This window comes from Pleurodeles waltl, chromosome 7 (genome assembly GCF_031143425.1).
Source record: "Pleurodeles waltl isolate 20211129_DDA chromosome 7, aPleWal1.hap1.20221129, whole genome shotgun sequence".
NCBI classification, from domain to species: domain Eukaryota; kingdom Metazoa; phylum Chordata; class Amphibia; order Caudata; family Salamandridae; genus Pleurodeles; species Pleurodeles waltl.
Genome location: NC_090446.1, coordinates 1133310033 through 1133337694, shown reverse-complemented (window position 1 = coordinate 1133337694; position 27662 = coordinate 1133310033). Strand labels below are relative to the sequence as shown.

Sequence of the window (27662 nt, the reverse complement as noted above, 5' to 3'; positions counted from 1 at the left end):
CCCTCTTCTCACCATGACCAAGCAAGTCAACGCCGTGTCCTCCGCCTGCTTCCTCACTCTCTGCATGCTCCGTAAGATCTTCCGCTGGATCCCCGCCGACACCAGAAAAACCGTGACCCACGCCCTCGTCACGAGCCGCCTGGACTACGGCAACACCCTCTACGCCGGGACCACAGCCAAACTCCAGAACCGCCTGCAACGCATCCAAAACGCCTCGGCCCGCCTCATCCTCGACGTACCCCGCAACAGCCACATCTCCGCACACCTGAGCCACCTGCATTGGCTCCCAGTCAGCAAAAGGATCACCTTCCGTCTTCTCACCCACGCACACAAAGCCCTCCACAACAAGGGACCGGAATACCTCAACAGACGCCTCAGCTTCTACGTCCCCACCCGCCCCCTCCGCTCCGCTGGCCTCGCACTTGCTGCCGTCCCTCGCACCCGCCGCTCCACGGCGGGTGGGAGATCTTTCTCCTTCCAGGCGGCCAAGACCTGGAACTCCCTCCCCACCAGCCTCAGGACCACCCAGGACCACTCCGCTTTCCGGAGACTCCTAAAGACTTGGCTGTTCGAGCAGCGATAACCCCCCCTTTCCCCCCTAGCGCCTTGAGACCCGCACGGGTGAGTAGCGCGCTTTATAAATGCTAATGATTTGATTTGATTTGATTTGATTTGGAAGAGAGTCCATTTCCTCTTGAAGAGTCTTGCCCTGTGTTTGGGTATTTTGGTGTTGCAGATGCATATATTCTTGAACCTCTGAGTCGAAGTTATTCATTGGGTCAAGACAAGAGCTCTTCAGCAGTTGACACGGTGAGGGGCATCACTCAGTTATACCACTACCATATTTGTTCTTTGTACTACTCTTCAGTCATCTGGGGTTACCTCTTGTTTGGAGGGTTAGTTCATTTCCACAGATGGTATTACCTGGTTTTTCTGTGACCAGCTAAGGGTAGAGACGACACAGTATATTTCATTATGCTTTTTACATATGGGCACTTCCCTTCTTACAGAACATATGTTAATGAATTGTACGATGCTAATGGATTGCATCTTTTGCAGGCCATGATGGGGGCATTTTTTGAATATGACCACAGTTACGAGTTGTGACTCCCTCCGTGCTGTCCTTCCCTTCACATTTGCTGAGGGGTCTTTTCTCCTGTCAAGCCTTTGTGTTTTCTATTGCTGTTATGGGCTTCTGTGGGGCCTGCTCCACCCTAGTTTTGGAGTGAGGTTTCTATTCAAACCGCATTTAGGGGCCATATGGATGTTGTATTTCATGCCTGTTCTTTCTGGGCTATGTTTTTGATCTCATCTCTGGTGGGGAAGGGTTGGTTGGGGGAAATGTACTGCCCACCCATGCCTGGTGTTATGTGGCGTTGTTCGCCTTAGAAATGCTTCGGTTAGCGGGTGATCTGTATGCTATACATTAATGGCAAAAGGGTGGTGTGTACACTTTGTCATTTCCTTTTGTTAAGCATTTGGGGACATCGGGTCACTTGCAAGTGGACAGGCCTTTTCTTACTATTTAAAGTGCCACCAGTTGGTTTGTTGCACAGTGCGATTCTGTTCTTTGTACTATATCATTGTTTCCAGCTTGGGGTTGAAGAGCTGTCTGCTTGTATGGCCCATATGGCACAGTTCTTGAGAGGTAAGCCACATACCCGCCTCCTAGGGTTTAATGGTTTGGAATCGGAAGGTAGAAGTATTTATGACAAGAATAACTTACCATTGGTAATGATGTTTCTGGTTGATACTGTACCTGCGGATTTCTCACCATCACTTGAATCCGTATTCTGGGAGCATCATCCATTTAGTCAGGTTTCTCTCACTTTTGTCAGTCTCAGCTTCACCCCCGAGTGTGTTTCAGTTCTGTTATGGTGCCAGATGCGGCTCTGTGATGCATCTGGGGAGGCACCAGTGCCTAGTGGGAGTGAGGATGCCACTTGACAGTGCGGGAGGGCCATTTCAACTTTTCCATAGGCAGTGCCTGGGAGATTGATGAGGTGAGGAAACTGCAAGTAGTTAAAGTATCCACCAGAAACGTAGTTAGAGGTGTCACGCAGTCCATTTACGAAATTCTAGTCGAGAGGCTGAAAAGTGCAAATTATGAGTCACTCCCTTTAACTGGTCTCCAGACATAACACGGTTCTAGACCGGCACCATAGCCTTGCTATGCAAGCTTCTAACTTCCGGTCCCTCTGTCACATATCCTGTTCTGTGGTTTCATCCTGCATTGTAGTATTGCACTCTGCAGTCACAGACCCGCTGCCATTCATTGCTCAGTGTCCTTGTCCTTCAGTCTCATGTCCGGTTCTGTGGTTAGACCTTGTACAGTGTCCTCCTCGCTCTGGATCCTTAGTGCTTCCCCAAGTTCCACACCTTGTTGTACGATATCTTTGCGCTATATTCTTGGTGCTTCCACACATCAGTGCCACATTCTGCAGTCGGAGGTTTTGGACTAAGGTAGCTTTGCTTTGTATCTTTAGAGCTTACTTAATAAGTATAACATTTATGTAACCAGTCATCCCAAGTGACCTAGAAATGTCTTTCTCAGGACCGAGGCTGAACCAGAAAGAGAACCCAGCATCCAGAATGAAGCGCTGCGAGGGAAGAGACCAGGGCCAGAAGAGGTAGGTCAACAAGGCAACAGAGCGTGCTTTACTGATGCTTCCCACCAGCTATTTGAACACATTCACAGAAGAGATTAGATCGTGTTAAACACGTTCTGGTTCCCTCTGTCTCGATGTGATATTCACATGAGTTTGCACTCAACATACTTGGGTTTCCCAGCTGTTGGCAAGTGTATTACCCTGTGCTCCTCTCATTTCACTGCGGATGCAAAGATTCGGGTACATACATGTTCCGTGTAAAATGTGCTTAATTCCAATGTATTTTCCTTAGGTGTCTGTGAAACTGCAAGTTATTAGTTTGTTAGTTATGTTTTGGCAGGTATATTACAACATGCCAGAACATATATTAACATGCATGTTATATGTGAAGGTCCTGTTCTCCATCATGGTTATTCTCTTTAAACATCTCACATATCTCTATATATTCATGTTCTCTCTCTCTGACCTCCAAACACAAACCACTTGACCACTTGACTGGTTTTCTTGGCCATGACGGGACTGGGCCGTTTTGAAGTTCGTAAGGCGGCAGTTTTCAGTCCTGGTATAGCCAGACCAAATTAACCCCATTTGCTGCTTTGGTTTTTCAATGTAAAATAGCATTTTACAGTGGAGTTTTCAGACAAATGTACTTTGATATAATTGATTTGGTTCAAATAACCTGCTTAAAATCTTGTCATGTAGGCATTCTTTTTTTCCTGTAGTAGTTTCCAGATATCAAAGCTATTACTTACAGTTGTGTTCTCACTCATCCACTGAGACATTCTGCCTTTAACACTTTCAGAAGGAACACCCACGGAAAAAAATAAGCTTCCTTCTTGAGAGGGGTGAATTCACCTCTATGGTTTTAGTAAAATAATGGACTTTTTACCTATAAAATAAATAAATGAAACGTCCATTTAATGGCAATGCACAGAACCTAAGAGTATAAATATTCATGGCTTTGCAACAACCACAACTGTTACACAGGCAACTGAGTTGAACGTAAACTCTTTTCAATATAGAAAAACCTAACCAGGATTATCTTCTGAGGCTCCCAGTTGAAATCCTCCTTACATTTCTGTGTACTAGCCTTATTCTTTTGAGGAAACTTGAGGCTCTAGGGGTGAATCTTTATTGAAAAATGGAAACGGAGTTTCTTGCTCTGGGACCAAATGCCATCTCTTCAACACTTACCATAAAACCTAAGGAGAACAATAGCTGGATTACCATTTCGGTGTATTGTTTGAAAACATCCTTGTCTCGAGCCATCCCCTAAATTTCACCTAAGTGATTAGCCTTTCAGAACTGAGTCATCACGTATTTAAACACTTTTGTGGAGTCCTGTGGTTGTAAGGCCACTCCAGAAGGCAGACAAGCGGACCACTGCTTCCTTTCTAACCAGAAGGACTTAAGGAAATTCTAAACTTTTAAATATTCTGACTTGGTCACATTACCATTCTTTGATATAACAGCTTTATCCAGTTCTATTGTAGGTCATTCCCTTCCATTTTGTGGTGACTGTAGGAAAGTGCCCCTTTTGACATGGTTACCCCCTCCACACACACAAACACACACTTTTTGCTTGATATCTGATGCTAACTTCACTGAGTGTGTACTGGGACCCTCCTAACCAGGCCCGGCACCTGTGTTCTTACCCTAGACTGTACCATTGCTTCCACAATTGGCACACAGCTAAGTCCCTTGTAAAAGATATCAGTGGTACCAATGGCCCCGTGGCCAGGGAGGGTCTCTAAGGGCCGCAGCATGTATTATGCCCCCCTAAGGGACCTCTCAACAAACACATGCACACTGCCATTGCATATTGTGTGTGTTGGTGGGGTGAAAAAGGTAAAGTTGACATGGCATCCCTCTCTGGGTGCCATGGCCACAAACCACTGCCTGTGGCATAGGTAAGTCACCCCTCTAGCAGGCCTTACAACCCTAAGGCAGGGTGCACTATACCATTGGTGAGGGCATAGCTGCATGAGCAATATGCCCCTACAGTGTCTAAGTCCATTCTTAGACATTGTAAATGCAGTGTGGCCATATTGAGTATATGGGCTGGGAGTTTGTCAATACGAACTCCACAGCTCCATGACGGCTTCACTGAATACTGGGAATTTTGGTATCAAACGTCTCGGCACAATAAACCCACACGGATGCCAGTGTTGGGCTTATTGAAAAATGCACACAGAGGGCATTTTGGCCTTCTGTATTTCACCCAACCCTTTGATGTGAGGCTGACCAGTCTGTGCCAGCCTGCTTCTAACTGACAATTTTCTGACCCCATTGGGGGGGGGGAGCCTTTGCGCTCTCTGGGGTCAGGGACAATTGGAGGTGATTCACACCTCCCCCCTGCAGGAACAGCAACACTTGGCAGTGAGCCTCAAAGGCTCCTGCCTTTTGTTACACTGCCGTAGGGCACCCCAGCTAGTGGAGGTGCCCCCCTTCCCTGATCAAGCCCCCTTTTTGGTGGTGGGTTACTGGGAAAATTAGTAAACACTAGGAGGAGTGTCCACCCCAGCTGGGACCATCCCTAGGGTCCCCAGAGCTGAGGTTAGCCCCTCCTGGCAGAATCCTCCATCTTGTTTTGCAGAATGTTAGCCAATAAGGTTAGGAATGTGCCCCCGCACCAGAGGGAGTGGGCACAGGAAGGGTGTAGCCACCGTCCGGGACAGTAGCCATTGGCTGCTGCCCTCTGACTCCTGTATGTCCCTATATCTAGGGGCACCCCTGAACCTTGTTCTTCAGATTCCTGGTGACTTGAAAGAAGGACTGAGCCACTCAGCCGAGAAGACTCCAGATAAAAAAAAATGAGTGGGCCCCAACCCTACCAGCCTATCTCCAGCTTCAAGACTCCTGCTACAAAAAAGCGACGCATCCTGCAGGGCAGGCAAGCTCTACAGACCCACAGAGGACTGCCTGCCTACCCAAGGACCAAGATCTCCTGAGGACAGCGCCCCTGTCCACAAAGAAACCTCTAAGAAGGACTCCAGAACCGTGAGTCATTCCCACTCTGCACCCAACGCCTGCGGCCCGTGTCATGGTGGCTCAGTGGTCCAGAGAAGGTCCCCAAGTGATTCCGACCTCAAGTCCACCCTGGGTTGACCCCTCTGACCAACACGACGAAACCTGACCACGACCGGCTCAAGTGAAGATTTCCCAATGCCTAAAGGTACCCCTGCACCCACAGCCCCCTGGCCTTGGAGAACTCAACCCACGGTCCAGCAATGTCAACAGGCTTTCTACTTACCTGCCCAGCCATTGGGTTCCTTCAGCCGACTCCGTGGACCAAGCCTGCAGCCTCGTTGTGACCCCTGGGGTTCCTCCAATGCAAAGCATTGGGCGCCCAACGCTGTGTTTGCACCCTGCACCTGGCTGCCCTGTGCCGCTGAGGGTGTGTGTCTGGCACTGACCTGTGGCCTCCTCCCCCGGTGCTGATCTAAACCCCCCCAGGTCTGTGCCCTGAACCACGGGTACTTACGTGCAAGCTGTTTCTTTTTTAAGTGCCCCCAGTCTCCACAGGATTCCATTGGGCACCTGACACCTACTTTAACCTCTGCACCCGGCTGGCACTTTGTTGTGGTGGTGCACCCCTTGGTGTCTTGCTAAACTTTGCTCTGTGGGCACCCTAACCTCCGAAGACTGGGATCGTAAGTCACATACTTACCTGCAAATTGTGTTGTTACTTTTCCTCCCGTACGACTGCATTCCATTCTATGAGAAATTGCACTGAAATTGAAAAATATTACTGACCTGTAAACTGTTTTACCTATGAATTCTAAACAAAGTATATTTCCTACTTGAAAGTGATACATTCTTGAAATGGTACTTACCTGCAACAAAGATCCTTTTAGTTCTAGAAATAAAGTAATAAAGTATATTTTTTTTATACATAAAACATTGGCCTGGAGTTAGTCATTGAGTGTGTGCCTCATTTCCTGAATGTGTGTACAACAAATGCTTAGCACTACCCTCTGATATCCCTAACTGCTCGACCACACTACCACAAAAGAGAGCATTAATATTATTTACTTGAGCCTCTGTAAAGCCTCGGGGATCCACTGGACTCTGTGAACACTATACCTTACTTTGGTATAGTATATACAGGGCCAGCCTCCCACAGTGGCGATCAACCAGTCAAATTGTTTAAATCTTAACATAGCAGTTCCTCCTTCTGAACTAGAATGTTGCTCACAGAACCTAGCATATTTCAATATATAACAACTATGTCAGTCTTTAACAAATGTTGTACCTCAAAGCAAACTAGTTTTTAATCTTCCACAGAATAATGAAAAGGTATTGTCCTCACTTTCCCAAAAACCCACTTGTCCCCCAGGTTGTCATCTGGTCTTTACAGAAATATTGCAGACCTTCTGCCTAAATTGTGAGAAAGGCATGGGATCCTAACCTGCAAATGCACAGAACAGTGTTTTCTCTCATTGCCCACTTTTGACCTGCCCTTGATTTTGTTGATATTTGGGAATGAACACACTTATTTTATGCTGCTATCTGAATATTTAGATCACTGCTAGAACAAAGCATTGAACACTACACCTCTGCCAGTAAACTAAGCGATTGCTCTCTCAGCCTATCAAAAACATGCTACTTGACACATTTCTTTCTGTGTTATAGAAAACTAATACACAAAATCTTCATACTTGGTCATTTTCTTGATAAAATTGTTTCTAAGCTGCGTTCCCATTGCAGAAAGCCCCCTCTCATTTATTGTTGTGCCTGAACCTTTGGGATAAATCTGAATTAAATATTCCTGTGCAACAAAAGCGCTAAATTCACATGTCTCAATGAGCGAACTGTCTTCAGTCAATCCACCAAATTAAATTCCTTTGTTCAAGGTCCCATGATGTTTAGTAAACAATCTTAATCATTATATCTGATAGAGACATCGAGTTGCAGATACCTTACCTTAGAATTTCCCCCCGGCGTCAGTCTGGATCAGAGAATTTTCTCAAGCAGTACCCCTGCATGTCGGTAGATGGCATCGATCGGCTCCTTGTCCATTGTCCACGGCTGATATGATGTTGCGCGTCCTATATAGGTGCCACCCCAGCGAGCTGACATCAGTTCTTTTCCTTCTGTGCCAGCCTAGCTCTGATCTGAAAAAGAGCTACCCCTCAGTCGCTTTATGACTTGTCTTTTTGACTTTGTTGAAGATTTTTGAGTCTTGACACTCCTGGTGCTTCGAGAATGTCTTTGCGTAAGACCGGATTCAAGCCCTGCAGATCCTGCCATTGGGCGATGTCCATAACTGATCTGCAGTCGACCCGAAGTTGTGCTCCAAGTGCCGGACCATAAATCCCAAAGCTTTTAGGGAGTGGTCCTTAAAGCTCATTGCTGCCTGACGCTTGGGTAAGTTGAGGCACAAGAGGAAGTTGAAGAAGAACAAATTCGTCGGGTGATGAGTTGAGGGAAGAGGAGCGTTGTCGTTCTAGGTCTCCATCCTTGGAACCTGCGTCTGGTTAGGTTCTGCGCCTCCCAAGTTCCAGGGAGCCAGAGCAACCCTGCCCATCTCAGAGAGTTTTATGAGGCCATGCACCTCATTTTTGGGTAGTCTGACCATTGCACCCTCGGGCTCCGAAGTATCGGAAGAGGCCCTCTTGGGTTCTGCACCAGTAGCTTTGGCCCCAGCTTCAGCGGGCACCCATGGACGCAGTTCTGGATCTGAACCGGCATGAATTGTACCACCTCAGTCTTCTCCAGTGCCGGTTCTGACATCAGCGCTCCCGATCCTGTCCATGTCGCTTGGTGTCAGCACCATACTCGTTGCCGACTCCGACACTGAGCCAGACCGGCATTGCATGACGCAGACTCTGACTTCAAAAGGGGCCTTGCCCACTTTGTCGGATCCTGACCCTTATACGTATGGATTGGGGTACAGTGAGGCATGGAAGGGGTCGCTGGACCATTTAGAATACCAACTCCAAGATTCTGTGGACTGGCGAACGGATCTGTCCCAAGCCAATGGTCTGGATACGCTTTCTCCCTGTACTGTGGCTATGGAGGAGGGAGCGTCGTATTCCATGGTGGTGCAAAGCGTGGCAGAGGTTCTGAGCCTAGAGCTACCTTTGGTTGCAGTCAGGACTAATCTCCTGACAGAGGTGCTTCAGTTTGGGGCTTCATCCTCTGAACCTCTATTGCCCTTTAATGAAGCCCTTACTGATGTCCTGCTGAGTTCCTCGTCCAGACCCAGCACAGGGGCTCCTGAAAACGGGACTATTGCCTGCCGCCATCGGCCTGCGCTGAACGACCCAGCATTCCTGATGCAAAACACCACCCAAGAGCTTTTTTTTGTATCCAAGCCTCTACATCCCAGGGCACATTCCCTTCTGGCCCCAAGATAGGAAATCCAAGAGGCTGGATCAACTTGGGAAGAAGATGTTTCTTCCTTCAGCCTAGCATTGCAGCCCATAAACACCGCCTGCCTTTTTTTTAGCTGTTACTCCCACATGCTGTGGGATATGGTTGTGCAAGTGCCACCACAGGTCCCGGAGGAGGCCCGGCCTGCACTCTCTGAAGCTGTTGCTGACGGGAGAGACGCAGCAAAGTTCATGATTAGATGTGGTCTGGACACAACCTATTCACTGGGCAGAGAGGTTGCTTCAACAGTGGCCCTTAGGTACCACGCCTCGTTGAGGAAATCTGGCTTTGCCAGGGATGTCCATTCTAACCTTATGAACATGCCCTTTGATGGCAACCATCTCTTTGGAAGGAAAGCAGACTGCGCTCAAGGATTCTCATGCTACAGCCAGGTCCTTGGGCCTTGCAGCTGCCCATGCCCCCTTCAGTCTACTTTTTGCCCCTTTCGTGGCTACGGAAGAAATGTCCCGCCACACCCGTTCCTGCCAGCCACCACGCTGTGCATGCTGCACAACCTCTACATGGCCATGGAAGTGGGATCCACCGCCCTCTTTGATCAGGGAGCAAGCGGTTGGGCCAGTCCTCCGTCCTCCCCAATTCCCTGCAGTTTTTCCAAACCTTCCTAGTTTGACGATTAGGAAGTGGGGGGTACTGTAACCAGAACCCTGCTCCCTACATTAGCTGCCCCCCACCCCACCCAGCCAACAGGCCAGAAGACTCTGCCAAATCTGTGAGAGTCTTCTAGTCTGCCAGTCGAGGAAGAGTATGGGAGCAGGCCGCATGGTTGCTGGGCCTATTATGTCCCACATCCTACTGTCCAGGTCATTCCCTCTGGGGAACTGAACCACCTCAACAGTGATAGGACCGAATTTTTTATTGCCTTTATCTGTTTCATTAGTGTCTTTGCCCACACTTTTTATCTTGGGATCAGAGGTGTCCACCTCTGCTAACCCTATTTTACCTAAGGCAACCCCTAGCTTACCCAAAGGGATGACCCACAGCTTGAGCAAGCCCACCTTGCCCAACAGGGTCGGGGACCTATCTTGCTATTTAGCATAGGGTCAGACCACCATTCCGGTGATGGTGCAGCCATAAAGGCTAGCACCCAGCAGAGGCCATGGACTGCTGTCAGTGCCCAGGACCACACTTTTAGCTCCTCACTGACAGGTGAAGAGGCTATGTTACAGGTTTCTTTGGCTTCAGGGTGCCTGTCTGCTGTTTTAGAGTGGGGGGTGCTACATCCTGTAGCAAGTACCCTCCTTTCACTCTCTTTTCTGTTAGCTGAGGAGCCACCAACTCAAGCTTAACAATTGCCTGACTAGTCAGGACTTCTTCTGGGTCAGGCTGGGCTTCACAAGAGCCAACTTCGGCGATCTTCCTTACTGGAGCTGAATCTCCTTGGTTTACTTGAACTTTGGCTAAAGGTTGCCCCCCCCTTTTTTTATTCTGTTGTTTCCCCTTTCTCTTCTGGGGCCTACCTGCAGACACTGCATGGGCAGCACCCCAGAGTCCTTGGGAGAGGGCTGACACTGGACCATCCCCTCTTTTGGGTTCTGACCAACGTCTAGGTGGTCATTTCCATGGAGACAATCAAGGGAGAGGTCTGCACTGACTACCACCCTTCTCCAACTAAGGGACCCAGCTATTTCTAGGGGCACTAAAGCTACAGGCCTATTAGTGACCTCCACTGGGATGCCCCCTACCCTGGCAGTCTCACCTGGGATTTACTGGTTTGAGAGTACCAACATCTCATGCACAACTGTGTGACTGGCACAAGTATACCTCAGGGCAGTGACTGTGATTCCAACTTACATGTTTGTCCCACTTTCCTGTTAAAGGCTAAGAGGACCTCCTTATCTGAGGAATCATCCCCTATGGCTACACAGGCAACCCCTCGGGGTTTACTAGTGGGGTGGTGTTTAGGACAAGCAGTGTCCTTTTTGTGATGACCTGTTTGCAGCCATGGCACCATGCCTTAGTGGCATTCCAGTTTGTACCCTGGTACCCAGTTTTGTTATGTGAGGTGTCTTGAGATCCACCCTCCCGAATAGATTTTTGGGAGCCTACAGATGACTCATTTTCTTTATCTCTAGGGTTGTCCACCTTTTTGACTTTGGTGTGGGGGCTTCCCTGACTTTTATTTGGTCACCCCACCAGTCCTAGTCTTGGACACCCTAGTTCTAACCCAGTTATCTTGGGGAGAGACTGGCCCTAGGTCTACCAAGTATTAGTGCCACTTTTCCTTCACACAATTACTCAGCAGATGCTCCTTCATTATTACATTTTAAAGCTCTTCGTAATCATGCACGTGGTTGCCTTTTAACTGAGCACCTAGTGTCTTCACCGAGAAGTCCACAAAATTAACCCAGGACTGACTCTGGGTTTTCGAGTCTCCCTGAATTTGATTCAGTACTCCTCAGTAGTCAACCGACATCCCTCAGTCAGGGTAGCCGTCATGAATTCATATGAGGTTGCATCTGCCTCATTCAGTGTGGGGAGTCTCTCTCTACAGTTTCCTGAGAACAGTTCCGAAAGGAGAGTTCCCCAATAGTCTTAAGTCCTCTGGAAACACAGGCCCTCTCATAGGCTGCAAACCACTGGGTGATATCATAATCCTCCTCATATTTGGGGACAATCGTTGAGGATTTTGGGTCATAGTTTTCTACTCTGCCCCTATTTATGATATTGCTGCCACCATTCATGGGTGCTAAACCCATTTCATTTCTTTCCCTCTCTGTTTGTGGGATCCTGTCCTTCAGGGAGATTCCTAGCCAATTGCTTTAAAAACATCTCCTGTTCAGAGAGCCTATATCTGGATCTGGGAGAACTTGTACCATCCTCTCTAGGTTGGTGTTTACTGGACACTCTGGGTGCAGGTTATACCCTTTCAATTTGGGGGGAGGGGCACCTAGATTCACCTCCTCACTTTCTTGAGTTATCAGATGAGTAGCACTCTCGGAAAGATTGGCCAGGTCATACTCTTAAAAAAATAAAAAAAATAAAAACTTCCTCCCCCAAAGGAAACTATAAAAAGCCTAGAAGTATGTCTGGACTCCCGTTTATTGATGGAACAGCATGCTAAAAAATTAGCTGCTTCTTGCTTCAATCTTGTAAGAATGCTCAGAAAAATCTTCAAATTTCTCCCCTTTCCTGCCAAAAGACTTATTATTTGAGCCCTTATATTATCCTGCCTAGACTATGGGAATGTTTTGTTCCTGAGTTTTCCCATCTGTGTATTAAGGAGACTGCAGATAGTGCAGAATTCGGCAGCCCGGCTACTCATGGCCATCCCTAGAACTGCATCGGCCAAACCAGCCTTAGCCTCCCTTCATTGGCTTCCCATCCAGCATGGATTAATTTGAAAGCTTTGTGTATGGTGCATCAAGCTCTTCATGATAGGGGACCTTCTCTTATCAAGCGTATGATCATGCCCTACACTCCCCAGAGATCCCTTAGATCTTCATCTGCTGCTCTAAATAACACCTCCTGTGTTAAGAAAATAAGGAGGTAGGTCCTTTACTTTCAAGGCAGCTAATCTATGGAACTCCCTCCCCCTGGCACTCCGAATGGACAATTCCAAACTCTTTTCGAGGTAAATTGAAGACTACTTTTTCCATCATAAATTTCCACTGTGATGCCTTTGTCTTCTTTTTAGCGCTGGGAGGCCTTCGGGTAGCCATACGCTTTATAAATCCATTAAACTAAACTAAACACTGACAGAAACTCCTGGAGCCTTGCAGAGGTAGGGTTTGAACCTTTTAAAATCTGTTTTGCTTTACAGAGGGCCCTCGGGTCTTTGTGTGAAAGCTGAAGGTAAGGGGGTGAGTGTGAGAACCACAACCCTGTCCTCTGAGGTACTCATTACTTTACTAATAGTGGGGACCATTTTGAGCTAGTGGAAAGAAAAAAAAACAACACACGTTTTTGCTGTCCTAACTTACGTAAGTTTTTAAGTTTTACTGTTAAGCTACAGAGACCTAACCAGGGCCCTAACAGTTACTTTTAGGAATTTAGAAAAATATCCAATTCAAAAAATGCGATTTAACTGAAGGCACTTTTTGGATTTACTTGTGTAGTCACTTATTGACCACTGGTATCAACAAATGCAAAGTTGCAGATCCCCCTGCTGCCACCAATGTAGAAAGCTGTTTTTCTATATTGTGTATTAAAATGAAGCACACTGTGCATAGAGTCCAGTGGATCCCCAAAGATGTGGAGAAGCAGAAAAAGATAGGTCTAGAGCTCTATTTGTGGTAGTGTGGGCCAGCAGGTAGGCTTTTGAAGGAGTTGTGTTAAACATTTGTTGTACTCACAGAGGCAATAAATGAAACACACACTCAAACAAATACTTTATCAGGTAAGCAGTTTGTTATTTAAAAATAATTTGCTGTTCCAAAAAATCGACAGTGCAGTTTTCAGTCTTCGATGTTAACCTATGAAAGGAAAACAAGAATGCAGCTTCTTAGGTAAGTACACAACTTACAACCCCAGTCTTCAGGGTTTCAGGCTAGCACTGGGCAATGTTCAGGTTGGTACCAAGAGGGCACCCACAGCAGCATTGGAGGGGAGTGGGGTGGCTGGGTGCAGAGATCAAAGTTTGAGTCGGTGCCCAATGTTAATCAATGGAAGGTTGGGGGAGGGGGTGATGTTGAAACACTGCTCACAGGTAAGTAACATTGGTGGCAAAGGTTGGTCTCTGGGGGTTGAGGCGAGCACTGGGTGTGGTGGGGGGTGGAGGGTCCCCAAGGCAGAAGCAGACTTATACCCTCAGTGGCACAGGGGCAGCCAGGTGCAGAGTGCTAACATAGTATCGGGCGCCCAATGTTATTCAGTGTCGGAGATCACTTTCAGAAATAGGCTGCAGGCTTATGCCAGGAAGCCGGGAGGGGCCAACCCACAGCTGCCCAGGTGAGTTGAGAAGCAAGGGGTCATAGGGACACCAATGGTTCAGCTTCCTAAGGCCCAGGGTCTCCAGGTGCTGGGGTGTCTTTAGGTGTCGGAATCAGCTTACCAGGCAGGTCGTGGACAGGGGGAGCCCTGGGATTTGGGCTGCAGGCATCCCTGGTAAGTTCGGCATGAGTCAGCCCACGGCCGACTCTTGGTCAGAAACGCCGGAGAACCTTCACTGGATGAGTAGGCCACTTGGATTCGGGCCAGGAGCATCGGTGCAGTGGTCACTTCTGGTGTTGGGTTTTGCAGATCCTCAGACAGGCTTCCTCTTCTTTGAAGATGGTTTCTTCTGGACTTGTCCACTCTCCGGAGGAGTTCTTGGTCTTTATCGAAGGCAGGCAGTCCTCCCAAGGCTTTGGAGGCCGATGGGCTGCAGGACCATTGTTTCGGGGTGCAGGTTTCTTTGAAGGCAGCAGACAGGATGGTAGGGCTGGGGCCAAGTCATTTGGTGTCTTCAGTCTTCTCTGCTGGCTATGGGCTCTGACTCCTCTTAGGTTGCAGGAATCTGATTCTAGGGTTTAGGGGTGCCCTCTAAATACTGAATTTAGGGTTGTTACCAGGGAGTGCCAGGTGGTAACCAATGTGCTATTCACCTCTAGGGTGACTACGCCCTTCAAATGACAACTTTCTTTGGGAAGTGGAATAGCCCTAACCCTTTTCTCCTAATTCTTTCCATGGCCTAATTACTTCCATGCAAGATGGAGGAATTTAAAAAGTAGTGTCAACTTAAGCTTGTCCACCCTTGAGTGATACTGGCACGAAGTGGGCATTCCTTCTAATATACCTAATTCTCCTCTCAGTCCTGCTGCCAAAAGTGGAGCCAGGAACTGGGGGTCAGCCTCCTCCCAACATTTAGAGAGGCCTGGGTCACATTTCAAAGGCAGCAAGGCCTTTGAAGCTCCCCGCCCTGGAATGTCCATCCTGCTTGGGAGAGGAGGTCACACCTCTGCCCAGAGCAGGCCTTTGCTCTGAGCCCTTGAGGGCGTTGGCTCTCACCTCAGGGGCCCAGAACTCTGTCTTAAGGTTGCTGTACTGGTTTGGGCCAGTCAGTGCCCACACTTGGAGTTGATAGGTTTGCAGGGGCACCTCTGAGGTGCCCTCTGTGTGCATTGTATAATAAATCTATCACTGGGGTCAGTGAATATTTATTATTCTGAGATGTTTGATACTAAACATCCCAGGCTTCAGAGAAGCCATCATGTAGCTTGGGAGCTCGTAATGACCAGTGTCCAGCACAAGCATTTAAAATGGCTTCCCTGGTTACTTGCTATGTCTGAGAATCGACAGACATGACATGGGAATATCTGCTCATGCAGTTATGCCGTCACATGCAATATAATTCACCCTGCCTTCGGGCTATAAGGCCTGCCAGAGAGGTGAGTTTCATATAGTCCATGCAGTATTAGGGGACATGGCACACAGGTTGTGTGGCATGTCGTGTTTTCATTTTAGTTCTGCACCAAGGTATGCAGTCTGCAATGGCAGCACTGTGTGCATGTGGTGAGAGAGTCCCTGAGGGTGGCCAAATTTGTGCTGCAGCCCTCAGGAGCCTTCCTTTAGTACCCCCATGCCCTAGGTACCAGGGGTACTATGTACTAGGGACTTACAGTGGTAGCTAAATGTGCTGCCAATTGCAGAAATAACTGAACAGTTTTAGGGGAAAGAACACTGGCATTGGGGCCCTGGTTAGCAGAAACCCAGTGCACTCCAGTCAAGGTTGCATCCAAAAACCAGGCAAAAAGTGTGGGTTACTGTAACCAGAGCCCAGCTTCCTACACCCTTTTTGGCAGTTTCCATCTCGATGTGGGTACTGGTGGGCATTGTGTTCTCCAACATTGTTGACAGTAACTGTTCCTTCAAAGCCTCTCTTGGAAGTGTCCTTGTCTGTGTGACCCTGCTAGCAGTATCCTTTTCTGATAATTCTTATTTGCAGTGTCCATCGTCTTGTGGCTCCTGGTGGCTGTGTCCTTCCTGCTGTTTCCTCCAGTATTCTTCCTGGTACTTGGTCACAATACCTTTGTTTCCATAACCCACGGGTGCTTTTGTCCGGTACTGCCCCTGTGGCATTTCTTATTCATGACCAGACTCTGCAATAGTGTTTTTTCTTGTATGGCCCAAGCCCCGAATGGCAGTGTGATTTCCTAATGATGTGATATAGTAAATGTTTCTGTCTGTGGGCAACACTTGGGTGTAGTTATTGTTGGTGGACCGGTTCACTTTTCAGTAATTCTACCTCTGGGACTATGATTACCGCAGTGATTCAGACTTAAGCCTATTATCCATGTATTATTTCAGTTTGTGTACTTGATAGCTTGGCAGTAATTCGGTGTAATACATGTGTTAACTGTACAACAGTTCATTCTGTTGGCCTGCTTGCTATGCAGTAATACGGTCCATATTTTGCCTTCTTTAGGATTCACCAGCCCCTGAGATGAAGAGGCCGCGAACAGAAGCTAACCCCTCTTGTTTAGCACTAGTGGACACCAAGGCTGGAGGAAGCCTACCCAAGAAGAAAGTGACCTTTGACCCAAATCTGTCCTCGGAAGACAAGGAAGGAACAACAAAAACCATCCAGCCTGTGGCCAAGGGAGTGTCCCTCAAGGATATTGCAGATATTGTGGTTAAATATCTAACTCCGTTCTTCAAGAACGACCGCTTTGCTTCCAAGGTATGTCCTTTCTTGCTCTCCATCTCACTTTATGGGAGGATAGGCGCAGCACAAGAAACTACAGCTATCATGGGAGCGGCTTTGGGTAAGAGTTGCCTCTCCATTGCATCCATCAGTAAGGATTCCCAGCTGAGTGGGGATGTTCTCTTACTGCCTTTAAAAAAAAAAAAAAAAATCCCAACTTGTACAGGAAAGCAAAGACACATTCAGTGGTCATATATGCAATCTAGTAACGCCAGAGACAAAACAATGAACAGTTTAGAAGATTTACCCAAATTATCTGGCTTCCGTCTAATGTTCTAACAGCGTGTCCTCCCATAGAGCAAAGTTATAAATCAGAGACGTAACTTGGTGTTCTCACATGTCCCCAACAGGCATCCCTCACACATCAGTTGCTGCCATATCACCGTCCCCCCATCATCCACAACCTATAGCTAGGTGGTGTGTTATTCTCACTCAGTCCCGGTGGGTCGCCACTAAGCGGTCTACCCTGCTGGGCACCCATGTCTCACCTTCTCGCCTAGCAAGGTAAACCCTGAGAGGGCCTTATAAATCTTTTGGCCGTAAGGTAATTGGCACCATCAATGCGTGAATCTCAGTGCGTTCATTACAAACCCCTCGGGTCCATTAACCATTCATCGACCATGGGTGTTTTTTTTTGTCTTCCCAGTTCATGGCGACGCTGAACTTGGCACCCCATTCTCCATAAGCAGTTTAGCCTCTACGTATTGATCTGTCATCTTGTCCAAAACAGGATAGCCTGCCAGTAGTTACAAGTGATGGGGTATTCCCATGATAAGTGTAAGAACCCAGGATGTTCCTCCCTGCAGTGTATCCAACTGTAATGACGCATGGGACCAATTCAATGTTGTCAAGCTGGGGTATGATTGGCCCTAAGCAAGTATTTAAAGTGAAGTCGTTTCTGCTAGTAATTCAGGGATATGCCCCCTATCTCATTGTAACAGTTAGAGGTTCACCCAAGTCTGTTTACCACGCCCACCTGGACACCTGTGCCTAACTCGTACAATGCATAGGCTCACAGCCAAGACACCCACCATGTCACATCTAGAGCAATAATCGCGTGAGTTTGTGCTGCCTACCCTGCCTCACTTAGAAGCAGGAGATGGAAGCCAGGCAGTAAATAAACTTTCTGCAATGAGACTTATGACGCAGGGCTTACCTTTCTTAAGCTTTTCATTGCCATTATAATTCTATGGTGGTATCCAATATAGGCCAGTGACGCTGTCAGCGTCATGGTTTGGGCCTTGTAGACTGCATGCCTGCATGAGGCCAGATATACATAATTAACAGACTTAGATCCCACCCTTTCCCATTCGCCACATGGTAGAACCGGATGCAAGCATGTATTTGGCTCCTTGTCCTTGGTAATGGAAAGTGTTATAATGCTAATCTTGTGTTATGTATACTATGCTTACACCCCTGGTCATGCTGACCTACCCACTGTAAAATCTCAGGTGCTGGCTGCAGGTCACTGGTCCCTTTTGAATTGGAGCTGCTGTATTTGTTCAACCCGAAATTGATCTAAAAGACTAGCAGGATTTTTGTTCATCTGCAAAGTCGATCCAAATGTCAGAGGCTAGAGCAAATGGTGAAATACATGCTGATAGTACAGACATGTACATGATGTAGGGCATTAAAACTGGTCCTATCTTCATGTCTTTAACATTAATACCAAAAAAATGGATTGATTTCTGAACAATGAATGTTGAAAACGTGAAGGTAATGCATGTGAGCTCTTTAGTTCCTCTTTTATTTCATGTGTTTTACTTAACCTTGCATTCCCCAAGAGTGTCAGCTATGTCATCAAGTTGTGTGTTCTGTATTTTTTCCTGCATCTTATTACTCTTGTATAATGCGTACTTTAAGTCGTACCAGGTGTTTTAGGGACTTTGATTGAGAGCTCTGGCTCTGAGGCTGAAGGCTAAGCAAAGTGCCTGTCAGTGTGGTGGCCTCTCTGCAGAGCATATAGAGAGTGGTCATGTAATCTGATAGAGACTTCTAGTTGCAGATTCCATATCTTAGCATTTCCCCCAAGTTTCAGTCTTGAACCGGAGATTTTTCTCGAGCAGTACCCCTGTGTGGCGTCAGGTGGTGTCCATCTGTGGTGGCGTGCGCGCCGGATATGATGTCATGGGACATATATAAGCACCACCTGGCACGCACAGGTAACTTCTTTTCTTTCCGCGCCAGCCAGTGGCGATCCGAAGAGAGCTACTCCTCTGTGACTTTTTAACTGTTTTTTTTTTTCTTCAACGTTTTGTCGATGAATTTGAGTGTTGACACTCCTGGTGCGTTGCGCTGTTGTCACGGAAAACCGGGTTCAAACCCTGTGGCTCCTGTAAACAGGCAATGTCCATGACGGATCCACACCTCGTATGCTCGTGTCTGGAGCGCGACCACAACCCAAACCCAAAGTCATGCTCCGAGAGTCGGGCCATGAATCCGAAAGCTTTGAGAGAGCGGTCCCTAAAGTTCTTTGCGGCCTGACGCTTGGTTCGGCGTCAAGACGAAGGTCCCGAGGTCGGTTGCAGAGTCCCCGTTCTTCATCGTCCCACTCCAAGTCCTCGGAACGGTCGGGTAAAGCGAGGCACAAGAAGTCAGTGAAGAAGAACAAGCATTCTTTGACTTCAACTCATCTGTCAGCCGTCGATACGAGAGAAAAGGAGCATAGTCGCTCCAGGCCTCCATCCTATGAGCCGCTGTCTAGGTCGGCTCCACACCTCCCCAGGTTTCTGGGAGCCAGAGCGACCCCTGGCCAACTCTGTGAGTTTTACGAGGTCATGCGCCTGATGTTTGGGCAGACTTACTCTACCGGCGCACCTTCGGGCTTCGCAGGGTAAGCTGGTGCCTCCTCGGGTTCCACACCGGCGGCTTCAGCCTAGGCTCCAGGGGGCACCCATAGATCCATTCCTGGATCCGAACCTGCATTGGTCCTGCTATCATGACCTTCCCTAACAATGGTTCCGATGTCAGTGCTCTAAACGCTGCCCGTGACTGTAGGAAAGTACCCTCTTTTTGACATGGTTACCCCCTCTTTTTACCTGTGTGTTCACTGGGATCCTGCTAACCATGGTAGCCCATGCAAAATGTGTCTGCAGGCCTGCCATTGCAGCCTGCATGAAAAGGTGCATGCACCCTTTCACTACAGGTCACTTCACCAGGTCACTGTAAGTCACCCCTAAGGCAGGCCCTCCTAGCCGAGAGGGAAGGTTGCAGGCACCTGTGTGTGAGGGCACCCCTGCATCAGCCTCACTCTGGACTTCGTAAGTGCAGTGAAGCCATTTCACCTGTGTCCAGCTACATGATGGTAACTCTAAACCTGTGCATGTTTGGTATCAAACATGTTGGAATCGTACCCCAATTATGTTGCCAGTATTGGTTGTATGATTCCATGCATTCTGGGAGCTCCTTAGAGGCCCCCCAGAATTGCTCTCACCAGTCTTTCAGGGTTTTCCAGGCAGCCTGTGCTCCTACCACCCTCCAGACTGTTTTTTGCCCTCCTGCTACTTGACCAGCTCAAGCAGAGAAAGGCAGAACAAAGGATTTCATTTCGGAGAGGGAGGCAACACCCTCTCCCTTTAGAAATATATGTTACATGGCTTGGGAGGGGTAGCCTTCCCAAGCCACTGGTGTGCTTTGAAGGGTACATTTGGTGCCCTCCATGCCTAAACCGTTTTGCACCAGTTCAGGGACCCCCAGTCCCTGCTCTGGTGCGAAACTGGAGATTGGAAATGAGTGAACCCTCCCCTGTCCATTACCACCCCTGGTGTGGTGCCCAGAGCCCCTCCAAGTGGCCACTTGATTCTGCCATCTTGAATCCAAGGTGGGCAGAGGCTCCTGGGAGCATCTGAGTGGCCAGGTAAGGCAGTTGACGTCACAGCCCCCTTCTGATAGGTGGTCACCCTGCTAGGCGACCAATCCCTCTTCCTGGGCTATTTTAGGCTGTCCCTCTTGGGTGGGTCCTCAGAATCGATGTGGAAGGTTCCAGCAGGATTCCTCTGCATTGTTTATTTGAACTTCTGGCTACCGGGACTGCAACTTAACCCTCGAGGAACTGACAATCTGCAACTCCAGCGACGACTCCGCTCTGCAACATTGTTTCTCCGGCTCCTTCCAGCAATTACAATATTTTCCTAGCTGTGCATCCTCTGAGGGCTACGATTCTTCAGTCTGCACAAGCGGCAAGAAGGGATCTCCCTTGTAGTGAAGGAGTTACTCCCCTGCTTTCGCAGGCACCAACTGCAACGATGACCGGCTGTGTGGATCTTCTCTTCTCCAGAGCTGCGTGGATCCTGCATCACAGGTGGTAGGCTGGAGTGGTCCTCTTGGTCCTCTCTACCAGCTGTCCAATGTGGGAGACAGTAAGCCCATGCCTCTCCTTGCAGGACAATACCCCTGTGCATCGCAACTCTTGCAGCTACCAAAGCTTGTTTGTTCCTCCTCCAAGGGCTCTTCAGGCTCTCTTTAGCCCCGGCCCCCAGTGCTCCATCCTGTAAAGTCTCCTGCCTTCTGCTCCTTCTGCTCCAGTGACATGGTACTCCTCTTCAGGTGTGCTACGTGGGCGTCACTGCGACTCCTGTGCCTGCTACCCGTGGGTCGCCTGTGAGGACTGCCTTCTCTTCTTGTGGCTCTCCCAGCTGCTGAGGGTCACCTCCTACTTATCTCCAGTTTGGGACTGCCTATTAGTATTCTAGTATTTGTGTTACCATAATAAAGTACCTATTTTTGTAACCCTGTGTGGTTCTTTCATATATTATAGTGCTGTGTGACTATAGTGGTATTGCATAAGCTTTGCATGTCTCCTAGATAAGTCTTGGCTGCTTAACCACAGCAACCTTTAAGAGAGTCCTGGCTTTCTAGACACTGCCTACATTTCACTAATAGGGGATACCTGGGCCTGGTATAAGGTGATAACACCATATGTGCTCACCACGCACCGGGCCAGTTTCCTACAGTCTCTATCCTGGATTTTGGTGAGAATGACTCTGAGGCTGCTGGGCCTCCTGCTTCCTGTTGGTGTCACATGCCACATGTCATATGCGGCCTCTGCAGTGGGACTGGAAGTTCCAGTGGGCGCAGCATCAAGCAAATCTCTCTGACATGGCCCATATCTCGGAGGGGACTGCACAAGATCTGTAGTGGTGGCTTTTGAACCGTGATTGGGTCAGGGGCAGATTCCTTTCCCTTCTCCAATCATATCTCACAGTAGTCACAGATGCATCACTCCTTGGATGGGACGACCACATGGGAGAGGTGGAGATCAGAGGTGTCTGGTCTTTGGCAGCGTCCTGGCTCCATATCAACCTTTTGCACACACTGGTGTTGAAAACATTCCTTCTCTCCTTCAAAGGAAAGTAGTTCAGATGTTCATGGTCAACACCGCTGCCATGTGGTGCTGAAACAAGTGGGGTGGGGTTGTGGGCCCTTTGTCAGGAGGCCTCTGGACATGGTTGGAACATCAGGGAATTTCCCTGATTGTTCAACACCTGGCGGGCTCTCTGAATGCCAGAGCGGACAAACTCAGCTGACAATGCCTGATCGATCACGAATGGCATCCCCATCTGGAGGTGGTGCAAGGTCTCTTTCAGCACTGGGAAGAGCCTTGGTTAAATCTTTTTGCCTCTGCAGAGGACACGCAATGTCAGCAGTTTTGTACGTTGGAGTTTCCAAGGCAGCACTCGCTCGGCAACGCTTTTCATCTCGAGTGGAGCTCAGGCCTCCTGTGCGCCTTTCCACCCATACCACTTCTACCCAGAGTTCTCAAGAAGATCAAAAACGACCAGGCCCAGCTAATCCTTGTGTCTATGGACTGGGCACTAAGAATCTGGTATCCCACACTATTGAGCATGGCCATCAATCCTCCGATCAGACTACTTCTTCGGGAGGATCTTTTGTCACAGCAGCAGTGAAGGGTTCTCTACCCGAACTTGTCCAGTCTCTGCCTTCTTGCATAGAGATTGATCGGTGGCAGTTAACATCTTTTGACCTTCAACACGAAGTCTGTAACATTATCTTAGCAGCCAGGCATCCCGTCATCAAAACGGTATGTGCTTGTTGATGGAACAAATTTAGCAAGAGAGAAAAACAGCGCATAGCCGACCTGACTGTAGAAGTAACGACATACGGCCTCCCTTGAGGAAGGAATCGACGCATCGCTCCCTTTTCTAACGCACGCTCGCCCATGTGGCTTTATTTTTGACACTAACCAGGTGCAAAATCATTGTTTCTATTGTTTCTATTGTTTTCTATGGCGTAAGACTTATTCTTTTGAAAATTCATATTTTAACTTGTGTATGTTGGAATTTTGTCGTTTTGGTCTTGTTTGATTTAGATAAATATTACCTATTTTTCTAAACTGGTGTGGTGTCCATTTTGTAGTGTTTTCACTGCATTACTTTGTGTGTCACTTTTTACACCCCCTGCATCCTTCTAAGGAAGAAGAGACTCCACAACCTGGACCCAAAAAGAGCATTGGTATTCTACCTTGATCGTACCAAAGAGTTCCTGGTGGATGGATCAACTCTTTGTTGGGTATGTGGGTGTGAAGAAAGGTCGGGCAGTGCAGAAGAGTACCATCTCTAGATGGTTTGTTCTCTGCATTAAAATGTGCTATGCATTGGCTAAAAAGCAACTTCTGGAGGATTTGTTTGCTCACTCTACCAGAGCGACAGCTGCAACCACTACGTTAGCACGTGGAGTTCCAGTCGTGTCAGGCAGCAACGTGGGCATCCTTGCACGTGTTCACCAAACACTACTGCCTGGATAGTCCGGTCCGAAGGGACGGGTATTTTGCCCATTGGTTTTTGCAGGACTTCCTAGTACGGTCTTGATTTGTAGATGCTCTTCTGGGGATGATATTGCTTGGGTATCTATTCTATGGTAAGGAATCTGCAACTAGAAGTCTCTATTGGATGATCAAGTTACTTACCTTCGGTAATGCCTTATCTAGTAGAAACATATTCTAGTTGCACCTTACCGACCCACCCACCCATCCTTCCAACTCTGCAAACAGATTTCTTGGGACAGGGACTTCTCTTTCAGGGCCCTAGTTTTGCCACACCAGTGGTCAGTGTTCTTCATGGCTCTGCTCTTCTGGCATAGAACTTCGTGAAAGGAAACTGACATCATATCCGGCACACATGATGCAGATGACGAACGCGGAGCTGACCGATGCAACATGGTGGCGCGCAGGGGTACTGCTCAAGACAAATTTCCAGATCCAATCTGACACCTGGGAAAATTTCTAAGGTAAAGAAACTGCAGCTAGAATATGTCTCTAACAGATAAGGCGTTACCAAAGGTAAGTAACTTGTTCTACAGTTCCAATTGAAATTCTATGTAAATGTGTGTGGAGGGGGGTACACAGATGTCAAATTATTTAGAAGGCAAAAGAAAATAAAGTGCTTAAATGTGAGTGAATGCAGTGTATGTATGTTTAGGTGTTGTGATGTGAGGAAGTGCGGTCGAGGAAGTGCGGTCGAGGAAGTGCGGTCGAGGAAGAGTGAAAAGAGGGTGCTGAAGAGGAAAGTGATGAGGTTGAAGATGCGCAAATGGACAAGATGTGCCGAGAAAAAAGCATACATATCTAACATAAAGCACACATAACTGAACGAAATACTTCCACAGGCCTCAATAATATTTAACATAGTCTCACAGTTTCAACATTTTCAATGTTAATTATTTAATCATTGTTGTTACTCATTTATCTTAAACAGCTAGCAACCCTTGACAAAGTCAATAGTGGTGGCAGATTAAGTGTGTCAATTGTGTTCTATAAACATGGATACAAAAACATCTCAGAAATTAAAATACCGGTCGGTTGGTACACTTTGGGAACCACACAAACCTATTTTATATGTTCCCTTTTGGAGAGCCCCCACTTTTTTCATCCCATTTAAAGACCTATCTGCACATATTTCTATATAACAGATTGCAGCCAGCAGCTGTGGGTGCTTCCCAAAGGCTGGTTAGAGCATTTTCTTCCAAAGTCGATGTGCATTGAGTGCAAGACACACTTTGAAATGGCCTCAAGTTGTAGCGCTGTACAATTTGCACCTTAGAGTAACTGTTGAACATATTAATGCAGTAAGACATGGAGCAGTTTGTAATGTTTTTAATATTTCAAGACAATATGTTGCTACAGCTTTTTTTATACCTTGTTTTCTCACTAAATTCATGTGCTTTAAAGTGCAACATTTGCCATTTTTTTCATATTTTTTTTTCGGGGGAGGCCCCTCAAATCACGTTTGTCGATTTAGTTTGCTTGCTTCCCTTTCTACATAAAGGCCATACCCACCTTTTACAATCCCACTGCTTTCAAATGTCATCAGCTGCTACTGACGGAAGCGCCCGTCCCTACGTAGGTGACCAAATTCTGGCAAAAATATTTTGGTTAGGGTCCTCTGTATCATACATTTCATGGTGAGTGGCTAAATAGAGTTGTGGTGAAGTTGAAGAGCTGGTGAATATAAGCATGTGTTCCCCACCCTGTGTCACAGGAAGCGCCACACCAAACCTGTACCGGGCACAGTTTTGACTTCTCTCTGTGGCCAGGGCAAACCCAGAGAGAGTAAGGCTGTCAGTAAAGGTCTCTCCATTTGATCCTGCTTGGGAATAAGATAAGGAAGACAGACATCGGAGTGTAATACTAGTAGGCTGTGAAGTGGCATTGCACCACATATTAGTAAAGTATGAGACCTGTGACCTCAAACCCACCATGGTCATAGGGAAATGTCATTATGTTCAAGGTTATCCTGGCAGTGCCATTGACCCAACGCAGCTTAATCAGAAAGGGGTTGAGTATGATGAAGAAATGTCTGTTGAGGGAGATAGAAATGTTCACCAATAGATAAATAAACTTGGGAATGTTCATAAGTAGATAAAGAAACTTTGGGAGGACCACCATTTAAAGCAGTGCCACTATACCAGCAAGAGATAATGAGAGTTTCGTCCAGATATCAACCTGCTGTGGTAACTGGTCTATGGCGGGCCATAGTTAGCCAGATGAGAGCTCACCTCTCTATATAGTACTACCTCCAGGTATCTTACGGAGTCCACTACCCACCTAGTAGGGTACTCTAAAAGAACACATCTTTGTACACTTGGCAAGCAAAAACATATCCATTTTATCTCAGTCAATAGGTATACCCGAGTACTGACCAAATCTGATAAATTTCCTAATCAGAGGGAAACATAAGCCTCTGGATTCCTCATATAAAGCAGGATATTCGCTGCATACATGGACATCAATAACTTACCAGTGTGGAAAAATAGTCCCCTATGTATGTGTTCTTGTAGGTGGCGTGCGAAAGGGTCCATTGTCAGGATGAATAGTAGAGGTGACAAGGGGCATCCCTGGTGGTTACCCCTGGCCACTTGAAAGGGTCTGAAATAAACCCACTGACGTTGACTCGTGTACATATTGGGGGTCATTCTGACCCCGGCGGGCGGCGGGAGCCGCCCGCCTGGAGGGAACCGCCAGAATACCGCTGCGCGGTCAAAAGACCGCCGCGGGTATTCTGGGTTTCCCACTGGGCTGGCGGGCGACCGCCAAAAGGCCGCCCGCCAGCCCAGTGGGAAACACCCCTCCATGAGGATGCCGGCTCCGAATGGAGCCGGCGGAGTGGAGGATGTGCGACGGGTGCAGTGGCACCCGTCGCGTATTTCAGTGTCTGCACAGCAGACACTGAAATACAAAGTGGGGCCCTCTTACGGGGGCCCCTGCAGTGCCCATGCCATTGGCATGGGCACTGCAGGGGCCCCCAGGGGCCCCACGACACCCCTCACCGCCATCCTGTTCCTGGCGGTCGGAACCGCCAGGAACAGGATGGCGGTGAGGGGGTCGGAATCCCCTATGGCGGCGCAGCAAGCTGCGCCCCCATGGGGGATTCCCAGGGCAGCGGAAAACCGGCGGGACACCGCCGGTTTTCCTGTTCTGACCACGGCCAAACCGCTGCGGTCAGAATGCCCTGCGGGGCACCGCCAGCCTGTTGGCAGTGCTCCCCCCGGCCCCGGCGGTCCTTGACCGCCGGGGTCGGAATGACCCCCATAGTAACTTAGTGAACAGCATAAAGCCCTTTGATATGCCATAACTTTGAAGCGTTTCCCTTACAAAAGACTATTCCAAGGAATCAAATGCCTTTTCAGCATCTAGAAAAGACCACCTCTGCCCTAAACTCCAGGTTTAGTTGGTGTAAGACGGCAAACACTGCATGTAAATTGATCACCGTGGATCTATGTGGCACAAAGTGCGGAGAAACTATTTTCTCCAGTAGGAGGGACTGTGTTCACAATCACTTTGACAAGGATTTTATTGTCACAGCTAAGCAGTTATTGCAACAGCTACAGTGGTTCCTTCGATGTTTTGGGAGTACAGAAATAACTGCTTCATGCAACGTCGAAGGCAATTCCTCATCGGTCAGCGCCTCTGCGTATGCATCCAAAAGGTGAAGGGTTAAAATATGTTTATGGGCCTTTTAAAAGTCGGTTGTCAAACCATCCAAGCCTGGTGCCTTCTCTCCAGCCAGCGCATTGATTGCTGAGATTATCTCCTCCTCTTAGAATGGGTGACCCAGAAACTGCTGATAGCAGTTATCCAACCAGGCCAAGACCACCTCATTCAGATAGCTCAGAAATTAATCCGACAGCTCCTGGGCTCGGACCATATAGAGGGGTGAATATTAATTTCTAATTTCTGTCAATATATCTTCACTGTCAACTAGGGTCTTGCCATTCTAGGTCACAATACCGGGGACTGGTTTGTCACTGGTCCCTCCATAGGAGCCATGCTAAGGTTTTATGAGGTCTATCCCCTTCTCCATTTTGCCTACTAAGCCATGCTTTCCTAAATAGTGTACCTCTCTGTCTTTTAAGCCCCTGTATTGTTGAAGCAGCTGGTGCTGGTCTTTGACGTGTGCCTGTTTTAGAGCCTGCGGCAGAAGGCATTTTACAGGCTTGAATTTTTGTTAGTTTTGCAACATGCCGGTGTGTATCCCTGAGAATCCCTGCATGTTTTGCTACTGTCACCCCTCTGATAT

The 27662-nt window shown here is 47.9% G+C and overlaps 1 protein-coding gene across 1 annotated transcript in view; it reads left to right on the top strand.

Annotated features, from left to right (window-relative positions):
* RECQL5 (RecQ like helicase 5) overlaps window positions 1–27662 on the top strand; it is a 461944-nt gene that overhangs the window by 413772 nt on the left and 20510 nt on the right. The window contains exons 16-17 of the mRNA XM_069200163.1: window positions 2555–2630; window positions 16351–16605. Of these exons, the coding sequence (XP_069056264.1) occupies window positions 2555–2630; window positions 16351–16605 (331 nt within the window). The remainder of the gene's footprint in view (window positions 1–2554; window positions 2631–16350; window positions 16606–27662) is intronic.